The sequence below is a fragment of the Mus caroli genome, unplaced genomic scaffold, assembly GCF_978045245.1.
Source record: "Mus caroli unplaced genomic scaffold, Mus_caroli_1 scaffold_3, whole genome shotgun sequence".
Lineage (NCBI taxonomy): Eukaryota > Metazoa > Chordata > Mammalia > Rodentia > Muridae > Mus > Mus caroli.
Genome location: NW_028227258.1, coordinates 15538147 through 15558029, shown reverse-complemented (window position 1 = coordinate 15558029; position 19883 = coordinate 15538147). Strand labels below are relative to the sequence as shown.

At 44.3% G+C, this 19883-nt stretch overlaps 1 protein-coding gene across 2 annotated transcripts in view; it reads right to left on the bottom strand.

The window, feature by feature from the left end:
* Positions 1–8197: 8197 nt before the first annotated feature.
* The window catches only part of Hs2st1 (heparan sulfate 2-O-sulfotransferase 1), a 139142-nt gene continuing 127456 nt past the window's right edge, over positions 8198–19883 (bottom strand). Inside the window, exons 5-7 of one of the 2 annotated variants that reach the window (XM_021158680.3) lie at positions 14927–15024; positions 12828–12985; positions 8198–12073 (exon numbers count right to left, since the gene is read on the bottom strand). In XM_021158680.3, coding sequence (XP_021014339.1) covers positions 11844–12073; positions 12828–12985; positions 14927–15024 — 486 coding nt within the window. In that variant the 3' untranslated portion in view covers positions 8198–11843. The remainder of the gene's footprint in view (positions 12074–12827; positions 12986–14926; positions 15025–19883) is intronic. The other variant, XM_021158681.2, reaches the window with a different exon arrangement.

Here is a 19883-nt window from a genome sequence, read left to right as displayed (position 1 = left end):
CCTATAGCTGTGCTCAGGCCACCACCACCCCCCACCTCCAGTCCCCATCCCCGCTCCTCCTCTCCCTCCCCCCCTCCCTCATCCCCCGCTCCACGCCTCCTGGCTCAGCAGCAGCTGTAGCTTTCAGAGAGGCTTCCTAGCACAGGAAGTGTTAACTGCACAACTGAGATGATGAGAATAATTATTTTGTATTTTTAAAATCCCACAGTTATCGATCTTTATTATAGAAAACATATGTGCTCCTTCTGTAATAGACTGCTCCTGACTGGGTATATGTAAATCAAAATCTTTGTAAATTGAGTCATATTTTAAGTGCACCAGGGGAGCTGGCTATTTAAAGGGATCCTGCTGTGAATCTTTTTGTCAAGCCTAGAGGCTGCTTGTGAGGCTAATTTTCACCCTTAATTTGCCTGTTTGGTAGGTTCAGATTTTCATCCCCAAATTCACGAGTCAAGGCAAAGCACACCTGGATGCTGGATTTCAAGGGTAGCTTTCTCGGGGGAGCTTAAAAAGCTGTCAGGTGTATTGTCTCATTTATCTCCCCTAAAGCATTGGGGCAGTCACTACTGTCCTCAAAGGAGGTGTAACTGTCTCCCAACCCACCTCACAGGAGGGTCCCTGAGAGAAGGAGGGAGCTCAAGGGAGAGCTATTTATTTTCCAATTAGCAATCGGTCCTGTCCCAGGAGCTCTCTTCAAAGCCTAGACTGTTCTTTTTTGTTTGCTTTTAAATTACTGTCCAGATAGAGAAACTGAGGAACCAAGGCATTCAGTGCTTCCACGCATCACGTGACTGGGGAGTGGGCACCTACACACAGAGATGAGGTTCAATGAGGAACTTATCAATATGGCCCACACTGGCCCACTGCTGAGCTGGCCATCAGTGAGAAAGACAGGCAGACATGATCCAGCAGGTGCGTGGAACCCGCAGCCACAGGTCACCTCAGATGAGATCCAACACACAACCATAAACTTACTAAAAACATTGTTGGTAGGCTGATATCTGAGTTGGAGGCCAGACTGGCATATGTAGCAAGTTCCAGGACAGCCAGAGCTATATAGAGATACCCTATGTCAAACAACAGAACAATTAAAAAACAAAACAAACAAAAGTACATTGTGTGTGTGTGTCCTGCTTTGTGTGTGGTTGGACTGGTGGTTCTGTTCGCTTGTTTTGAGACAGGGTCTCACTATATCACTATGTAGCCAAGGCTAGCCTGGAAGGCAGATCGACCTGCCTCTGCTTCCCGTGTGCTGAGGTTAAAGGTGTGCGCCACCACGCCGGGATGCTTGAGTGGTTCTTGAGCTTGAACCTTGTAGGCGATGACATCATGTCACAGTATCAGAAGGTTTGACACCCTTGACAAGGGAAGCATGAGGAGACACCAATGTCATTAACTTCTTCAGCTCATCTTATATGTGACATCATTCAGTCCTTACATCACGACAAGTAGAGTTTGGTCCTGACTTTTTGTAGGAGAAGCAAACAAATGAGTGCTTTCCCAAAAGCGACATGGCCGGTGAGGGGCAGAACAGGGTGATGAGCCAAGTTTGCCTCTTTCAATACTTGTGACATGTAAGAATTTGTAACATGTAACATCGTGTGTGTGTGTTCAAATACATTTTCTTTCTTTTTTTTTCCTCTTTTGGTTTTTTTCGAGGCAGGGTTTCTCTGTGTAGCCCTGGCTGTCCTGGAACTCACTTTGTGGACCAGGCTGGCCTCAAACTCAGAAATCCGCCTGCCTCTGCCTCCTGAGTGCTGGGATTAAAGGAGTGTGCCACTATGCCTGGCTGTCAAATACATTTTCAATGATGAATTGTTTTCAAGCTTGGTTTTCCGATTAGGGATGCTCAGCCTATGTGTAAATGGCACTCTCTCCCAACAGAAAGAAAACAAAGCTTTGTGGCGCTGTCCAAGCATGGCTCCAGCATCTCCTTCTCCCCCTGGACCAGCATGGCCAGGCACAGAAGAAAGGGAGGTTGGTTTATATCACCCCTGATGTCTTCACTGATGTAAATGAAGCATGGAGTCCAAATGTCACTCTTGCCTTTTAGAATGCCACTGTCCTTCAAGGCATCTGCCATTCTAGTCTATCCCGAGCCACATGACAAAAAGCTGGGCTAGCACTTGCTAGACCTCTATGTGAGCAGGCTGGTGACATGTGTGCCCATCAAACTGCCTTCTAACTATGTGTTTGTGATGATAGATCAGCACTACTGTCAGCTTTGGTCAGAGGAATTGTGTGTGTGTGTGTGTGTGTGTGTGTGTGTGTGTGTGTGTGTGATGGTGACTATTACTTTAGAGACCTATAACCTGTCAACTTGTTGAGAACTGACTGATGAGGGCACAGCCCTCTACAGAATGCACAAGTGGACATGGAAGTAGAAGCCAAGTCTAGTTGGGAAGAGGTATAGTATCAGTCACAGTCAGAGGGAGACAAGAGAGGGTAATGGGGTGTGAACAGACTGTAAATGTGTGTGAAAATGTCATGAAAAAGCAAATTATATAAAACTAATACAAGGAGCAGAGATGGCTTAGAAACTGTTCGTTGTGCAGGCACAAGGACCTGGGCTCAAATTCCCAGAAGCCATGTTTAAAAACCCCAAAACACTGTGTCTGGTAACATGCTTGCCTGTAAGCCCCACACCGTTAGACGGTGGAAACAGTGGATCACCCGGTTAGCTCCAGGTCCAGTGAGAGGCTCTGCCTTGAGAGAATGAGGCAGATAGTGACAGAGTGGGACACAGGCATCCTCCTCTTGCCCCTGTGCATATATCCTCAGACACACATGTTGAACTCAGCTTCCCAGATGCAGCCATTAGCTCATCCAGATGCAGCACCGAAGATGCTCAGCTGCAACGTCACACAAAGAAGATGCTAGAAGCTGCGAGGCAGCATGAAGCAATAAGAAAAGCTCTGGTCTCCTTTTACCCACCCCACACACCACCCAGGTTTATACATTTTTAAAGATCCAGTCTTAAAAGCAAGTAGGCCAAGCCGTTGAAAAGACTAGACTTGGAACGAGGTGTCTATTTTCCTTCAGTTTCTAATTTTGGGGCCTGCAACATCATTCCTGCATTTGTTAAAGACCTTGGGGCTCCTGGAAGAAGAGAAATTTAAGTATAAAAGCCACTATAATAGTACTGCTATTAGCAGAAGTAGAGTTTGGCAGGAAGCCTTGGCCACCCAGACTCCAGAGGCCTAAGTGACTAAATGGGAGGCTCTGTGTGACTCAGAGGGACCCAATCTGTCAGCCAGAAAGAAGCTGGGAAACTGCCCTAAACTCATAAAGATTTCTGGGGCAGCATCCTTCCTACCCACTGTCCACTGAGCCACCCTTCCCTGTTCTAGGATGCTTGGACTCCCCAAAGGCAAATGTGTCTGATTCCTATACACTGTTATAGTCTTCTCTTCCTGCCTTCCTTGTAGAGCTTAGGTGGTGAGAGTCTCTCAGGACTTCTCTTTTGAAAGACTTGTGGGCATATGATGAGAGACCGAATCTGAGCGGTAAGCCTCAGAGGAGAGTGGAGAGGTCCCAAGGAGATTCCTGGGGCCACAAGCACTCTGATGGGTACCCACATTGAAGCTGGGCCCAGTCTACTTCATACAGTTCCCAGGTTCTCAGCATCTCTAAGCTCTAAGAGTAGCCTGGACATCCTCCTACCGTCATGACTGCTGTGCAAAAGGTAAGTTCTGAATGTAGAGACCATAATAAAACTGAATGGAGAATTCATAAACTGATCCTGGGAATGAAGGGCTTGGACCTGCCCCCTTCACCCTGAGGTAGCCAAGGGCACAGAGCCATTTTCCAGCCCCGAATCTCAGTATCAGATGGCAACAAGAATAATGCTATCATATACTCACTGGAGAATGATGCGTGATGTTAGGAAGAGACAAGAAGGGCGATAAGGAAACACAAAGGGCCCCCATATTCTCCTCCAGGTTTCTTTCTGTTGAAGGACACCTCTGAGGTACAGCCCCAGCTGGAAGCCATACAAGTGCCACAGCACCAGGCCCCACATCTGTTACCAAGCCCTACCAAAGACACATGGGAAGACTTTCAAAGCCAACTGTCCCCTCTGCTACTCACAGCTCCCACAGCCTGCATGGCTCTACCTCTTTCTAGCCATATGTCTGAGAAAGTGTCCGGCCTTGCAAGACCCTGGTTTTCCTCACCTGCCAAATGCAGCAGATGGCTCTATCTTTCTCAGAAGATAGAGACTGAAGCTAAAGGCATAGCGCTTACATGTGAGAAGCGGTACATGGTCAAATAGCTTTTCTCTCCTTTTCTTTCTAAGTTTTATTTATTTTATATATGAGTACACTGTTGTTTTCACATACCCCAGAAGAGGGCATCAGATCTCATTACAGATGGTTGTCAGTCACCATGTGGTTGCTGGGAATTGAACTCAGGACCTCTGGAAGAGCAGTCAATGTTCTTAACCACTGAGCCATCTCTCTAGCCCAGCTTTTCTCTTTCAAGAACGTGCATGCTTGGGAGACATGCTGGCCAAGGTGGCCTGCCTCTCTGTGATCTCTCCTGAGAACAGGTGGAAGGGAGCCTGTTGGTGGGATGGGGACGCTTTGAGTTACCTGGTCCATCCTTGAGGTATGGACTAAAATTCAGGTTGTAGGCTTTCATTTAAAATAAAAATAAAACAAAACAAACACAAAAAACCAAGGCAGGTGAGACTTGTGATAACCAAGTGAGTAAATTCCGTGTAAGCCACTCAGCTGTTCACTCCACTGTGATCATTGGCTGTAAATCACTACCGGTGAGACAGCACCGAGCAGCTCAGAGCTCTAAGGAGATGGCCAAGGCCAGGCTGTACATTCCTTAGCCACACAATTCATCAGAGTCAAACATCAGGTACAACAAGGAACATCAGACTGAAACCCATCCACCACAAGGAAGACACAGATGCAGCGTTCTTTCAATGGATGGTTGGTTTGGGGCCTCAGCTATCTATCTGACCTTTCACAGACATTCCAGAAACTGTTTGGGGGAGTCTAACTCCTAAGAAAAAGAACTTATACATCCAGAAGAACAGAGACATCTTCTTCTAATTCCTTGCTTTCTTCTTCCCCAACTAGTGTTTTAGAAAGCAAGTACCAAGAATGAGATGGAAAATGGACTGTAGCCTATACTGCAGTCCCATGTAGGTACCAGAGAATACCGAGGCCAGGCAGATCGGGGTTCAAGTCACAGTCGCGTTGCTATGAGTAGTCTTAGTTATCTATCCAGCTAGGTTAAACTTGCTGGACTTCAAGTTTTCACACTGAATTGCCGCTTTCAACCAGTAGTTCTTGGGCTTCACCCCGGATCAGAACCACCTGGCTGGCTGGGACTTATGTCTGGGAATGAGTTCCCAAGGGATGCCGATGTGGCCAGGAACAAAGTCCTTGCCCTCTTAAAGGGATGACTAGAACAAACAGGACAGAAATCATCTTCTGTCTGCCAGCAGTTGTCCAATGAGGAGAGTGGCGGTCTCCTCTCATGGGAATAGATTGCAAAGTACCCTGTGAGGTCATAAAGTTCTAGGCCAGCAATACTGGAGTAAAGAGGAGTATAATAAATGTTAAGAGGCAATGGAGCGGAGTCTGTACTGCAGCGCTCAGCACATAGTAGGGTTATTTTAAAAAACAAAAACAGAAAAGCCCACCAATAATGAAAAATAGCCATTTGCTTTAGGTTGGAGACACCAGCCTTTGTCACACATTACAACAAGAAATGGAAATTAAGTTATAACATATGAAGCTCATATTGCAATCGTGGGTGGCAGGGACCTCCTTCTTGGCTTCCCATCTAATTCATTATTCAAATCCTTTTACCACGGTCTGCTCCACCGCTCAATGTGGAACCAGCTGTGGATCTTGATAAGAGGAGAAAGCTGGGCTGTTTCCACTTTGCTCCTGGCAGTCCTCAGGCCTCCAACAGAACTTTCTTACAAAATGAATAGTGCTGGCTCCCAGAGAGACCAATCTAATCTCATCTTGTCCACTCAGAAGATCCATATCAAACGCTACAGACTGTCTGACTGCAGGACTGCAACAGAGGGCATCTAACTCCATCTGGATCTGCATCCATCTCAGTGCCCGTGCATGGAGCCATCAGGGCGGTGGAAGCAGAATATAACTGGCTGGCATTTAAACTGCTCCTGTCTATGGTGTTCTTTGAAGAGCCCCACCAGGAAATACAACAGAAACAGAATGAGCATCAGAGTTTAATATCCGCAGCCTCCTCTAAACAGGCCCTGGATGGATCCAAAAACCCAAGTATTACTGTTTATAGGTTCCATAATCTGATCAGATTACCACAGTATGTCTAGAGACCTAATTTACTAATCCTCTGGAGAATTTTAAATTAATTTAAAAGGAGGAGAAATAAGTCTCTGGTTACACTTGTTGGAATAACATGTGACTTATTCCCTCTCTGCCAGTTTCTGAAGGTTTGGCCTACTTCAAACGAAATTACAGGAGAGGCTGGTTATCCAGAAAGAAAAATATGTAGCCCTCCCTCCGCCCCTGTGAGTATTAAGAGGAGGACCCAAGCTCCATTACCAGCATCTCCATGGCAACCTAAAACTATCTGTAAGCTTCAGCTTGGGGAAATCACACACACACACACACACACACACACACACACACACACACACACTCTTTCTCTCTCTCTCTCACGCACGCACGCACACACACACACACACACACACACACACGCACATACATTCACAAAGGAAAATTAAAAAAAAAAAAGAAATCTTATTATTTTTAAATATAAAGACAAAGTATCAGGGCTGGAGAGCTGGCGTAGCTTGGTCTTGCAGAGGACGCTGGTTCTGTTCTCAGCACACACATGGTGGCTTACAATCGTCCATGATACCAGGTCCAGGGACCCTGATGTCATTTTCTGACCTTTGTCGGCACCAGGCATGCACACAGTGCATATACATACATTCAGGCAAAATATTCATACATATAAAATAAAACAAGTCTTATTTAGTCCTGCTATTCTGAAATTAAATGAAATTAAAGGTGCATACTACTACACCAGACAAAATTAGTAAAATCTATTTCTTGGTTATGATTTTCTTAAAGACAGGGTTTCACTATGTAGTCCTGGAACTTACTCTACAGACCAGAATGGCTTCAGACCCAGAGAAAGTCTAAAGTTAGTAAGTCTTTAAAAAACTAACAAAATGCTGAACTTGTGGCGATCTCTGTGGTGGCACTGCTGCTGGTCTCGCGATGTGAGGGCCATGGGCTGCCCTGAAGACAGAGAGCTGCAAGTGCTAACCAGACCCACACACCCCATCCTCTTATCCCAACAGCCTGCTCCATTTTATTCCTTCCTCTTGCTAACTGAATGCCTAAGTATACCTTATAGATCTCTAATTTGAAATGTCAACACCGATTACTAATAAACACAAGGCAACCGAAGACAAAAACGCATACAAACTCGTCAAAAATTAAGCTAGCAAAGCTCTGTAGATGGGTGATGACGCTGGGCTTTCTGGTGACAGTATCTGAGCTCTCAGGTGACACCAAACACCAAGTCACCTTAGCATCAAAGCAGCAGAGGAAAACGTTCCTCGAGGACACGCAACCATGGAGCCACAGTTCCTCTTCCTGCAGTATTGACTGGATAGCTTTTCTTCCAGGTATCAGACAGGAACACTTACGCGGCACAGCGTTGTAAGAATGCTGAGGAAAGGGGGTGATTGTCTCTCCAAGGGATGTGACAAAGTCGTTTCAAGTTGGACTGTGTAGCATAAATGACAGTGGTGGGTAGAGAGGGCAGGGAGAGGGGAGGAGAGGGGGAAGGGGACAGAGGGCAGGGAAGGGGTGGGCATGATTAGCTAAAGCCGCCATTCACCATGTGTGTGTCTCTAAGTTACACTGGACCCTGACTTAGAGCTGCTCCCATGACCTCACTCTGGACAGGCTGTAACAGCATGTCTACACGGCTCGAGAGCTCACCTTTAACAGGTCATAACAATCAGGGTCCATTCCATAAATAGCACTGCAAAGGTCACCAAGCCACATGGCATTAAAGTATAGGATGAATGTGACCAAATGGCCACCCAGCCCCTCGAATGTCTTTCCTCTCAGAAGACTGCCTGCAGAGCAGTCTGTCCATACTCCCCCACCCACGCCCCCTGCATATAGCAACTCTGTCCCAGGTACAACGATGCGAAGACTTGACAGCAATGGCACTAGTATGTCACGAAGCAGAAGCATTCGAGCTCCTAAAACACAAGTTTCGTAGAAGTCTTAGGTTCCAGATACTCCCGTAATAGAGGCTCCTGGGACCACAGCTATGTTTGAAAATGATGGCTGGCAAAGCTGGCAAGATGACTTACACAGATGGTCTCTGAGCAGAATTTTAACATAAATTAAAACACTAGCTATGCATTAGGGAACTGGGCTTTAGATACGTTCTCTAGTACTTTTAGAGTTTTCAAAAATTTCATTTTATTCAAAAAAGAGAATTGTCATCTATAAACTATTTCATATCCATCTATGCAAATACAACGTCAAATTACTCTGGTAAGGCCCCTGACGGAGCAGGCGATTGTAGGGGTTTCCAACAGGACACATAATGAGGAAGATCAGTAGAGTCCAAATTATAGGTGCTGTCTGGATTTTCAGAACAGAAGGAAAAAGCAAGTGTTTAAAAGGCTGGCAACTTGGAGCTTTGTAGGTTTTGGCTATTTAAATCCAATGCTCAGGAGGCCAGAAGCAGCGGATGTTAGGGACTGTGTGACTATCAGGGGACACAGGAGCAGCATCTATGCGGTGCTTCAAGGTTTGCTACCAGACATATTTAAGTGACACTCTAGAAATTAAAGCCAGAGGAGATCAAAATATACCCTCCCCACTACGTTTTAAAACATAAAGGTTTATCAATAGTGGCCATTTCTCAGCAATAAGAAGACGGCTGGTACAAGCGGAACACAAAAAAGCTACCTCTTCTTCTGTAGGAAATAAACAGAGATACATACACACATTGACATTATCTTTAAAATTCAAAGTGGTTATTTTCCTTTACTATCATATAAAAACCATTTTTCTAAGGTCAAATTACTGAAAAAGCACAAAGGTCAAAAAAAGAAAAGCATTTGCCACATGTAAAAAATACACATTGTCTCAGTGGTTCTATTCATATGTTTACACAGTTATATGTTCTAAAGACCCAGGCTCCCAGGACTCTTAGAGAAGCAAGCCGACCCTTTTCTTAGTCTCCAGAAAGGAAACTTGGAATCCATTCACTCCAAAAGCGATAAAAGAAATGTCCTGAATCTGTACAGGTGAGCAAGGAAAACGGGTCATCTGACAGCAAGGTAAGACAGAAGGAAGCGGGGGAGAGACTGAGTCAGAAAGCAGTCCTTGGGGTCATGATCTGGGAGATATGGGAGGTAGAGGAACTCTTTGGAGAACGTGGTCCGGACACAGACACGGCCTCTCCATGACAATCCCTCACAGGGTGAGCGAGGGCTTGTGGCTCTTGGTTCATATCTAATATGTCTTCTGTTCTGTAAATAAAGGTTTTACTAAGCTCTAACCACAGCCCTTTGCCTCTCCTGTCTGTGACAGCTCCTTTCCAACAGTAAGAGCTGCAGAGAGACCATACGTATTACTCGGGTCTTTTATGAGGACAGTTTAGGGAAAGTCCCAGTTAGTGTTCTAAGTGCTACCCTAACTACCTAAGAGTTTAGTGCGAACTCTCAAGAATAACCTCAGATTTACTCAACAGCCAGATGCCTGCCTGGACAAGAAAACAACTTGTTTTTAGCAGGACCTAGAAACTTTCACTGGAAAGGAGGGAGGGGGAGGGAAATGCTGCTATGTTCCCCTAATACTTTCATCCTGGTGGGACCTGTGATTCAGTCATTCCTTTAATCTTCCTAAGTGCTTCTGATCTGAGTGTCCTTCACTCCTCCTATTACACGAGAAATACTTTAAAGTCTTCTGTTGAAAATGCTTTGTTTGATGAGGTCCTGTTTAGAAACATTTAAAGATACAAATAATTACTCCTTTAGAAAAGTGTCTGAGAGGAATCCGAATTCTGGCTGTAAAGAGGGAGTAGGTGAAGAATTAATAGAGAAATTAAATTCTACAAAATACACGTTAACAAGCACAAGTGTAAAATAGCCACCATTTTCGGATGACAAAGTTAGATACAAACAAGAACATCCTTCAAGCTTATAGAAGGCTTTCCTGCTCCTCAGCTAGTGACAGTCTGAGTCTCTCGCGTGCATAAGCAGTTCACACTTCAATAGTTGCTGAAGCACAGAAGATAAAACACTGAGAAGATATTTATCAAACACAAATTTATATCAAGAGGAAGGTTTTTTTTTTCTCATAAAGCTTAAAAGTGGATTTTCCCTTTTTGTTGTTAAAAGAATGGAGACTGTGAAACTATCAGCTAGAGATACTTCTGTGAAAACACCTCACATTTGAACACCACGCCACACTTTTAAAGTGCTCTTCACCATGCCATCTTCCTTAGTCCTCACAACATCCCTGTGAGGCAGGGAGAGAAGGTCTTAGTGTCCTGATCTCAAGATGAGGAAGCTGAGGCAGAGAGGTCAGGTGACTTCCTAACATCACACAGCAGGAAGGTACAGAGCTGGAACCAGAGATCAAACCCTCAGACTCTATGACCTTTTGTATGATCACTTCTGCCTCAGGGATGAGCACTGTTCTCTATCAAACCTGAAAGGCTACGTTAGCTCATTTTAGTGACATCCTAACAGTAACGTTAAACGAGAAATACCAGACTAGGATAGGAGGTCTGACGACTTTACTCGACATAATAAAACGGGTGCAACTCCACTGTTGTCTACTTACTTGTAACTTTTTGGTCCAAATACATAAAATATGCAATTATTTACAGCATTTTCCTTTTGTAAATGCAATGCTTTAAAACACATTATAAAGCACCGTAGTAAAAATAGTCTACAGGTAAAAGTACAGAGTAGGCAAATCCTACCCACATCACAGCTCACTGATGGAGTTGCCATGTGCGATCACCAATATGCCAGTGTTCAGGGGTACAGATACGCCATGAAGGAACAAGTATTAAACTCACTTTTTTGATATTGATATGTGGAAATCCTTAAGAAAGCCTCAGATAATGTCCACATTCTTAGAAATATCATCCCAATATTGGATACTGGGGTGACAGGAGTCAGGAATACTGCTTTAACTTTTTACCTTCTTACAGTATTATTCATGGTTTAAGTTGATTTCTTTAACACTAATGATCATCAAATAAAATAAAATAAAATAAAGTCTACATAAATATGGGCAAACCCAACTGTAGCAGAAATGTTCTGAGAAAACATGATCAAACATTCTAATAAACTTTGTGAGACATGATTCATACAAATAAATCAGATACTGCCAAACATATTTTAGCACTATCCAGCAGAGGTGGCGGCACAAACTCCAGAAGGGTAAGTGGCAAACGGACTCCTCTTCATTCAAGGAGAGGCAACGAAATGCTTTGCAAAGCACGAGCGTCAGAACCTCTTCTGAAATGGTACTCAGCCGTCTGACTAAACGTCCATGTGTGCATTTTAGGCAATGTAAGCCCCGCCCCTGCACCAGGACAAGATTATAACTAGCATGAAAACGAAAACGAAACAACAAAAAAGTAAAAATGCCTGAAAGTTGAAAACTCCACAGGACTCCGCCAGCCCGCCAGCATCTCACTCCTTGACATTCATGTCTGTCCCCAGCTCAGCGTGGCTCACAGCTCGCACACGCATCAGCAGGAGGCTGAGAAAGGTGGTGACACAGTCAAGCTCCGGGGCAGGAGTGCTCTGGCCACACCTGTGCTCAGTTCGACTTAGGGTAAATCTTTTCATAGAAAAAGTTCTGGGCCAGGATGTAGAGGTCTCCGTCTTTCTCTCGGACAGCGTGAGCTCGGATGAACTGGAACTGCTCCAGAGCAAACTCATAGAACTCGTTCTCCATCTTCCAAATGTCAGACTGCTGCAGCTTTGCGATAGTCTGCTTGGTGGGCAGCTTCTTCTCTGTGGTTTTCCTAAGGTGAGATTTCTTTCCTACTTACGATGGAAAAACAGGAAACATAAATAATTCTTACAGAACACACACAGACATGCCTCTTTACTTGAAGAAGTGGTTTCTGTTAATAAGACAATCTGAAGAGCAAGTAACACATTGCCCTATAACATTAATAACATAATCCAGCAAAATCCAGAAAGCTAACCTCATCCGAGGTAGCTCCATTACAAGGTGAATCCTTAAGAGACTCAACAAAATGCCCAAGTAGTAAATGCAAGACTCCACTCAGTAAGTGGAATCTCTCACCCTCTCCACTCTAAGAATCATTTATTTACTTTTTAACAACCACCACTGCCAGTGTGTGTGTGTGTGTGTGTGTGTGTGTGTCCCTGGAGTCAGTCCTTTTCTCCTATCACATATCTGGGCTCCTGCACCAAGTGCCCTCACACTGTTGAGCCAGCTTGCTGGCGCTTGCTTATTTAAAAAAAAAAAAAATTCCGATAAAGCCTATATCTAGTTTCCCACCACCTATATTTGCTACAATAGTGGAGAATCAATGGTAGATGCAAACTCTAGGGGAGTTTGAGGGATGGTACCTTGTCACACAAAACCATCAATATCGATGGACTCACAATGGTCTGGACATGCCCTTAGACAAGTGACTGCAGATATACAGCCCATGATAGCTGTTCTTGTGTTTAGCCCTCCCACCCCACCCCTATTCTAGAACCGTAGTCTACTTTATCACAGAGCAAGTCAGTGAGGGCCGTGGAAACCAACCTCCCATGCACATACCTGTACGGTAGAGGTCAGTAGCGCCCCGGAAGAATCGGGGCAAAGCTGCCTCGAGCAGCATGATGAAGTCCTCGAGCTCCTCGGTGACTCCCACCAGGAAGTACTCATTAATGAGGTTAGACTTAGCCTGGTCCATGGCCCATCTGCTCCCTACATTCCTGAGACCACAGAAAAGGAATAAAACTCGGTCATGAAATCTGCTAAGTGTTGTGGAGGAAATAGGGAGGCAGGTGCGCAGGCGAGCACAGTAGCAGCAGCACGCCCTTAGAGGGGCACCTCTGGGAAGGTGACCTGGATTCTAACTCTCCCCACTTCCACACAGACAGACGCTCCTGAAGGGTTCTGGCAATGAACCGACTTTAAGGACGGTTTGTTTGGATCGTACGTCCTTTATCTGACTTAGTGTGCACTATGTATTTTAAAACTACTCTAAAACTTTGCTCATTCTGAGAGCCCCTTTAGTAAAGTAGAAGCAATTTGTGTTTATTGTTTATCTTAATTTGTAAACTCCACGTCTTTTCTTTCCATAAGCTTTAGTGTTTCCTGAAATTCTGAGAAACAGAAAGTAGGTAAGAAGAGGCTCTGCTTACAATCTTTTTGTTTACAGTGTCAGCTAATGTTGTTAACGGGTTTCACCCTAAATAGACTGTACTTCTGGGATCTAATTAGCACCAACATTCTTTACGCTTAACTCTGGCTCTGCATTTTAAGTGCCAATGTGATCCCAAGGCTGTGGCTTCACTCTTTGTTTTCTCAACTATTAAAACAAAGTCAGAACCACAAGCCAAAAACCTGGGTGTGGTGGTACATTCCTGTTATCCTGGCACTGGGGAAGTGGAGGCAGGAGGGTTCCAAGTTCAAGGGCAGCCTGGGCTACAAGAGATTCTACCTCAAAAGAACATTCAAGGGAGGGAGGGAGAAGGGCTTGGCTGATTTCTAAGGTCTCCCCAAGATGTGTATGAACTATAGTAAGTATTCTCTCTATTTAAAACTCAATTAGGTAATACTTTTTATTATTCAAAAGCAGGGCCTGGCAAACTTTTTCTACAAAAGGCAGAGAGTAAATGTTTTAGGCTTTGTAGGCTATATGGTTTAAACCATATTGTTTAACTCTGCTAGCTTAGCAGATGGTAAATGCACCAGCATTAGTGGCTGTGCTCTATAAAGCTTTATTTACAAAAAGCAAGTTCTCTGCCATATCTGGGCCATTGAACTAGTTGCCTTTTCAGAGAAAGTGGCTAAATCCCGAAAGACTCTCCCAGTGTCTCCAATTCTCTTTCTATGACGATGCTTTGGAGCAGTCTACAGGCAGGACCTTAAACTTTCTGTCAATCTACATTGCTCAGATAATTTAGAAATCTCTTGAATTTCCTATTATAGTTTAAGAAATATACTAATTCAGAATGGATTTTGTTTCTGTATTCTCTATCAAAATGATTGAAAATAAACCAAGCATGGCTAAGTTCAGGAAACCAGAGAGCGGGCACACAGCCCGGTGATACATTCCTTGCCTCGCTTGTACAAGACTCCAGATCTCATCTTTAGAGCCCCCAAAATAAACGGTTGACTAGAATAAATAAATGTGTACAATTATTTAAAGAACTTGGACACAGAACATTCTGGGGATATAAGGTTTTTTTTAAAGTAAAATCTTTTCTGTACTTCGTGTTTACTAGCTGACTATATTACAACCACACGTTATAAGAGTATTGTTGGATACTTAAAAACTCAAAATAAGTTTAACAATAAAATCAGATGAATACTTCTTGGCTTTGTTTGATCTACTTGAAGCAGTAAACTTAGGACAAAATAAGGTTTCTGAAATGACCTCTGACCTCTAAGATCCTCTGCTGGAATTCAGCAAAACAGAACCCCAAAGCAAAAATAACAACTGCAGTTGATAAGCCACACCATGAGAGCGTTTGATAATGAACCTTTAAAACCATTTAGAGAAAACAAATCTAGATATTTACATGTCATGTGTGGTTCGGACTCTCATAATTCTCTATGCAGTCCTGGCTACCCCAGCCCTGCTCATGGGATGTGGGTTATGGAGGTAAAGAAGAAGAAGCCCGCCTTAGTTTCGTTTATTTTCCTACCAGCATTCTGAGCTGTGGCCACAGAAGAACGGGATCTGAAGCCAGAGCTTCTCTGGAGCACAGTCTGAGCCGCCCTCAGCCACACATTCATCGAAGGTCTGTAGCAAAGGGAAGAGCATGGGCAAGTCAAAAAAAACCAAAAAAACAAAAAGGAGGACTTACTCTCTGAATGTACGTGTGCTTGTAAGTATAGGATGCCATGGTGTGCAGGAAGGTCAGAACAACCCTGGGCATCCGCCCTTACCTTATGTCTTGTTTGAAACAGGGTCTTTTATTTGCTGCTGAGGGCATTGGGCTACCTGGCCCACAAGATTAAGGAATTCTCTTGTCCTCACAGTACCCGTCTCACCAAAAACCATTGCGAGTTTAGATGGTCACCATCGCACCCAGCTTTACACGTCGGAGGGAGCTGAACCCAGGTCTCCACATGGCAAGGCAAGTGCTCTACTCAGTGACTCATCTCTCCAGCTCTCAAATAGGTAACACAGTAAGTTAGGAAGGAACGAGTGCAAGTATGTGGGATGGGGGAGATGGCTCAGTGGTTAAGAGCACTTGTTCCTGCAGAGGAGCGAGCTAAGTTCCCAGTACAAACACATGGTTCCCAACCATCCACACATCTGACCTCTAGTGAGAAACACCAGTGAGGGCCCGCTCCCTGCCCTGCCCTTCAGCAGCACTGGTGTGCTTTCAGCACGCCAGTCCTGCTTACCTTTGACAAGGAGCATCTGCCCTTACCATATTAGTCTGTCCTATGGCTTCTTCAACGTATTATGGTACCCCAAATCTCTGTAACTCTGCTAAAATGCTCTTCCTTGGTAGACTGATTCTTCTAACAGAGGTTACATGAGGCCAGCCTTCTGGTGGAAAGGCGCTTTTCCTCTTTTGAGTTGTATATGCTGCCTTGCTAACAGCCAGCTCTGAGGAAGGGTACACACTTGTCTGCATGTGTCACCTTTATGTCCACAGGAAGCTTCATGGACCTGTGACATCATGTGTCCTGCTCCTCAACTATGGCCAGAGCCTGAAAAGATCATGCCATGTGCACACTGCATGCCGGAGCACACTGTACGGTGCCACACGACTGTAGGCAGAACTAGCACATGGAAGTACTGCTGCAAAAACCTCCTTTCGAATGACAGTACTAGAGGAAGTGTGGTGAGCTGGAGACAAGGCCACTCTTTTCACGACACATATGAGATCGCTCTCACCGTTTCCCTGGATTCGCATTATGTATGCGCAATCTGTCTAAGTGGAAAACGGTGCCCTTGGCCACTGCATTACTTAGGCCTTTCCTAGCCAGTCTGTGTGAGGGAGAGTTGTTGTTGTTGTTTTTTTTTTTTAAATACAGGATCTCATGACTTAGACCAGACTGTCCCTGAATTCAGCGACCTGCCTGCTCCTGCCTCCCCCGTGTTGGGTAAAATGTGTTTAAATTAGGTTGGTGTCTGGCTGTGCTTATGGGAGGTTATCTCAGATGCATAACTGAGGTAAGAAGACCTGCTTGAGTGTGCCGCAGGGAGGGGGCAGGTACATAAGAGGGCTTGGAGGGAGGAAAGGAAAGGGGGAAAATAAATTACTTATTGGAACTAGAATGTGAGCTGAACACAGCATGAATGCGTTGGTTAACTAACCGTCCTCTACAGCTGACTACAGACGCCACCCTACAACCCAAACTCCCGGGAAACGATGGCTCTGACCTGGAACTGGGAGCCAGCCCTTTCCTCTTAGGTTGCTTTTGTCAGCGTATTTTGTCACAGTAAGAGGACAAGAACCTAAGACAGTTCTGGTTTAGATCTCCTGCTGGAAGCCAACCCCCAAAGTGGTTTTTACCACAAGGCAAGTTAGCTTAAAAGAAAAAAAAAAAATCAAGCAAGCATATGTTTCGTCTCCACTTATCTCTATTGTGCCCCAATTTTCACAAAGAGTGTAGCTCAAGGAACTAAGTGTGACAGGTTAGGAAGTTTCTGATCCCATGACTGTTCCCTGTACCTCAGTACACAGACTCTGCTTCTTCATGACTGTACCAGGCTAGAGTACAAGGCAGGAGAGGAGTAACTTACTAACTAGCCTCACCATCCCCACACCCATCCCATGGGTGCCACACGGTTGTGTGTGTGACATCCAAGCACATTAAAAAGGTTGTGGCATGTTAAGGAGACTGCAATACTAAAAGCTTCCACACAATTAGTATGTAGACAGTGCAGACTATCTGCAGACAACTCTGGAGATTTCATGCATACTATTTTAATTAAACTGAATAATCATACTGGATGGCTATTTTAACTCAATTCTTTAATTAGCAAACTCCTAGTTCCTGTGTTCTTCAAGTATTTTAGTCCTCCAGGCAAAGAAAATTTAGAACATCTTCAAGTCTGTTTTTAGGCCGTGTTTTAAATCTGCTACCTGACTGGGGCAGACTAAAGTTACCTCCAAACCAAACCTTCTGTGGGCCTGAACTGTTAGCCTCTCTTGCATGGGATTCAGTGTGGCCATAGGGTCACAGGCCTGCTAGTGGACTGATGGCAAACATGGACAACTTCTGGGCCACCTGCTTTGGCAAAAACCACTTGCTTTCCCTTCCTTTTTCCCAGTGGACCACAGAGCAGATGTAATCATGCCCTGAATTCAACCAAGCATGAAGGTGTCCAGAGGAACAGTAGACAGCAATCTATGAGGACACTGGGCACTTGACGGACAGCGTGCCACAGAGCTTCCTCAAGAGTCTAGATCTTAACAGGAGTGCTAAGTACGTGCACACAGCCCCAGCACGTGGGAGCTGGAGGCCAGAAGTTCAAGACCATCCTTGAGGCTACAACGGCTGAGTTTGGTGCTAGTCCTAGCTATGAGAGACCCCACTGAATCACAAACACAAAACGACAAGCAAAACAATAACTTTTTTAAAAAAGAAAGTTAGCCAGGTGTAGTGGTACATGACTTTAACCCCAACACTAAGGAGGTGGAGGCAGTGGGGCAGAGAGGTGGAGGCAGGTGGATCTCTGTGAGTTTAAGGCTAGCCTAATATACAGTGAGTTCCAGGACAGCAGGGCTACCCCCAAGGCTTCTATGTGAGCATCTTATCTGAATTGTTTGCTTTATAGCATATGATGTAATTCACTCATCAAATGTGGAAATATGGTTAGGTTGTGCTCTCTGTGTTAGCTAGCTTTATGTCAACTTGACAAAAGCTAGAATCCTTTAGGTAGAGATCTTTTCCATCTCAATTGAGAAGATGCCCTTGGGTGGCCTGTGGGCAAGTCTGTGGTGCATTTTCTTGATTGATGATTGAAGTGGGAGGGTCCAATTTGCTGTGGGTAGTGCTACCCTTTAAGAAAGTAGGCTGAAGGGCTGGAGAGATGGCTCAGCAGTTAAGAACATTGACTGTTCTTCCCGAGATCCTGAGTTCAATTCCCGACAATCACATGATGGCTCACAACCATCTGTAATGGGATCTGATGCCCTCTTCTGGTGTGTCTGAAGACAGCTACAGCTACACATACATTCAATCAATCAATCAATCAATCAATCAATGAATGGGGGGCGGGCAGGAAACAAAGCAGGCTGAGTACCTCATGAGGAACAAGCCACTAAGCAGTACTTCATTGTCTCTTGCTCCAGTTCCTGCCTTCAGTTCCTGCCCAGCCTAGATCGTGCCCTGGCTTCTTTGGTTAATGTACTACAAGATCTAAGATGAAATTTCTTCCCCACGTTGCTTTTGGTCAGTGTTTTATCACAGAGACAGATGCAAGTACAGAGAAATCTAACAGGACTTTAAAGGAAATGCTCACAGAATATAAGGAGGATATGGTCTCCCAATGATAGTTTAATAATGCTTCATTGACTTTAATTCTTTTGGTTGCCAATGAAACAAGTAACAATTGCTAAAATACATTGGCTTATCAAAAAAAAATTGTTGAACTAAATCAGTCTGTTTATATGTGGAGGGAAGGAAATGTGTTATGCTGGGAAGAGGCTTTGTCTCTGTTTCCATAGGAAAAGAAAAGTTGTGGATTCCTTCCAAATTAATAAAAATAAAATAAAATAAAAACAAAACAAAACCCCAAACATCAGATTTACCAGTGGGGGAGACTCCCTGAAGACCTTGGCTGCAAACAGAAAAGAAAGAAACCATGAAGACCAACAAAGCAGGTAACTTGTATTGCTGATCCCTCTACATGGGAACAGCACTGAGAACGTCTGAGACATGACAATGTCTCAGACAGACTGAAACTATGGATATGTAGGCAATACATCTTGTTGGCTACAGAACTGTCAGGACATATCACACCATCTTTTCAAATGGCATAGACAGAAATTGATATTACAGCTTAGTTTTACAATCCAAACTAACTTATAAAGAAAACAGATGCCTTACCCAGAGCATCATCAGAGAGCAGAGAATCATCTTGAACAGAATTGTGTACATTGTACATTCCATACATATGTTATTGCAGAAATGTATGTACTACCTGTGAGAGTTCGTGTGTTTATAGGCACCAATCAAGTCAATGCTGCTCTGATAATATTTACCCTCAGAGATGCTGAGACATTGAGACATATTTATTCCAGCATCCTGCTTGAGCTGACCTCAGACTGCCTTAATGCTGTTTTCTTAAAATTCTGCATCCAGGACAATTTCGAAACGACTAGCAAAATCGTCCACCATCATAGACTGGCCCAGTCAGGACTTTAAACCCTGAATTTTCTCAGCATGCAAAGACTGGACAGCAAATGCTATAGCTAGCTTGAAGACTGACCAATATCATTTGGAGAGAGGGGACGAAAGGAAAGTGATGCCCTAAATCAGCAGGAAGCAATTTTTAGAGAGTGATGCCCCATTCTTAAAAGGCAGGCTGATGGCTTCTGATTGTTCAATGGGTTGTTGTCATTAAAGGCAGGCTGGTTACAAGTTGTTAATGGTCTTGACTCAGGGATTTCTCGCTTTCTCTTTCCTCTATCC